Here is a 1,220-nt window from a genome sequence, read left to right on the forward strand (position 1 = left end):
ATATCCGATTCGAAAGGTCCAGGGCGCCGTCCCCTGAGTCGATGAGAGTTAGTTGCTCTGAAGAGATCTCTACCAGCAGTGAACAAACTCGAACCACCCCGCCTGTACACCTCCTCCATAGCCGAGAGAACTAATTGCATGTAAATCAGGCAATAGATGAACTTTGCATGACACCCAAAGCGACTCAGAAGTCCACGGGTTCGGCTAACAAACTAGCAATTCACACGCCAGCATTGAACTGCCTCTCTGAATTAATTATACTCGGCTTCATGGCTAGGGGTTATCTCAGATTCATGGTGCGGATGAAATAGGTGACTTCGTTGATGTGTCGATGTGGTGCTGAGAGGTACCATACTCTCTGGAACACTTTACCGCGAAGAACAATTGTGTCGTTTCGATTGCGTTTGCGCACGGCGCGCTGAAATTGAAGGAATCTTCCGTACGTTCGGTTCGTAGAAATTAGCTCAATGCAACCTTTATTTGAATTTGCCCGTGGGCAGATGCTCAGCGCCGCAACCCTTGCGACACGCTCTGCAGACATGAAAGCGGAACAGGCCAGTGTAGCCTCTAATGTCACCGTAAACACACTAAATTTCAAATACTCGTCCAATATGTTTGATTGTTTCTACCTGGTTGACTAGTCAAGCTCAATCGAGTCCAACTCTTCTCCGTGTGCCACTATGTAGTCAATCAGGAGGTGTTTCCATTCGACAATCTTGTCATAAGCTCGCTGAGCAAGCGCTTCTTCGTCCTCATCGCCATCAAACGCCAGTTCGCCATCACAATATGTTTCAAGGCTGCCTCATATTAACCTTCACGTACAATTTTCAGCTCATTGATAGTACTTACATGGAAAGGCAGTAAGTCATCGCACGGCAAATGCACCAGTACTTAGTTCCTTCGACCTTGCAACATGTTAGCATTCGTAGATGATACTTAGATATAGGCAGGCTAAGTCACATACTGGCTCAATACACTGAGCAGGATCTCTTCCAAGGTTGTTATCCACCCAGCAAAAATCACATTGTTCGCGATACCCAGTACCACCTCCCCTGCAATTGAGTCCCCCATAATCGTATTCATCGTCAGCTGTTGCTTCCCTATGGTTGTGAGCGTAGCCATCGACGACGGCACGGAGGCAAGGGTAGCAGAATACATAGGAATGACTGTCAGGCTTTGGTTGGAAATTAGTACGGAATAGGCAATATTTTGAAGAGATT

At 46.8% G+C, this 1,220-nt stretch overlaps 1 protein-coding gene across 1 annotated transcript; it reads right to left on the bottom strand.

Moving 5' to 3' along the window:
• Nucleotides 1-600: 600 nt before the first annotated feature.
• Nucleotides 601-1,174, bottom strand: PV09_09866 (uncharacterized protein; the record flags this gene model as incomplete). Its single annotated transcript, XM_016364014.1, has 3 exons — nucleotides 601-797; nucleotides 850-905; nucleotides 965-1,174. Coding segments are annotated over 3 exons (426 nt in total), but the record flags the coding sequence as incomplete, so codon positions are not given.
• Nucleotides 1,175-1,220: the final 46 nt, after the last annotated feature.

The sequence above is a fragment of the Verruconis gallopava genome, assembly GCF_000836295.1.
Source record: "Verruconis gallopava strain CBS 43764 unplaced genomic scaffold supercont1.359, whole genome shotgun sequence".
In the NCBI taxonomy this organism is placed as follows: Eukaryota; Fungi; Ascomycota; class Dothideomycetes; order Venturiales; family Sympoventuriaceae; genus Verruconis; species Verruconis gallopava.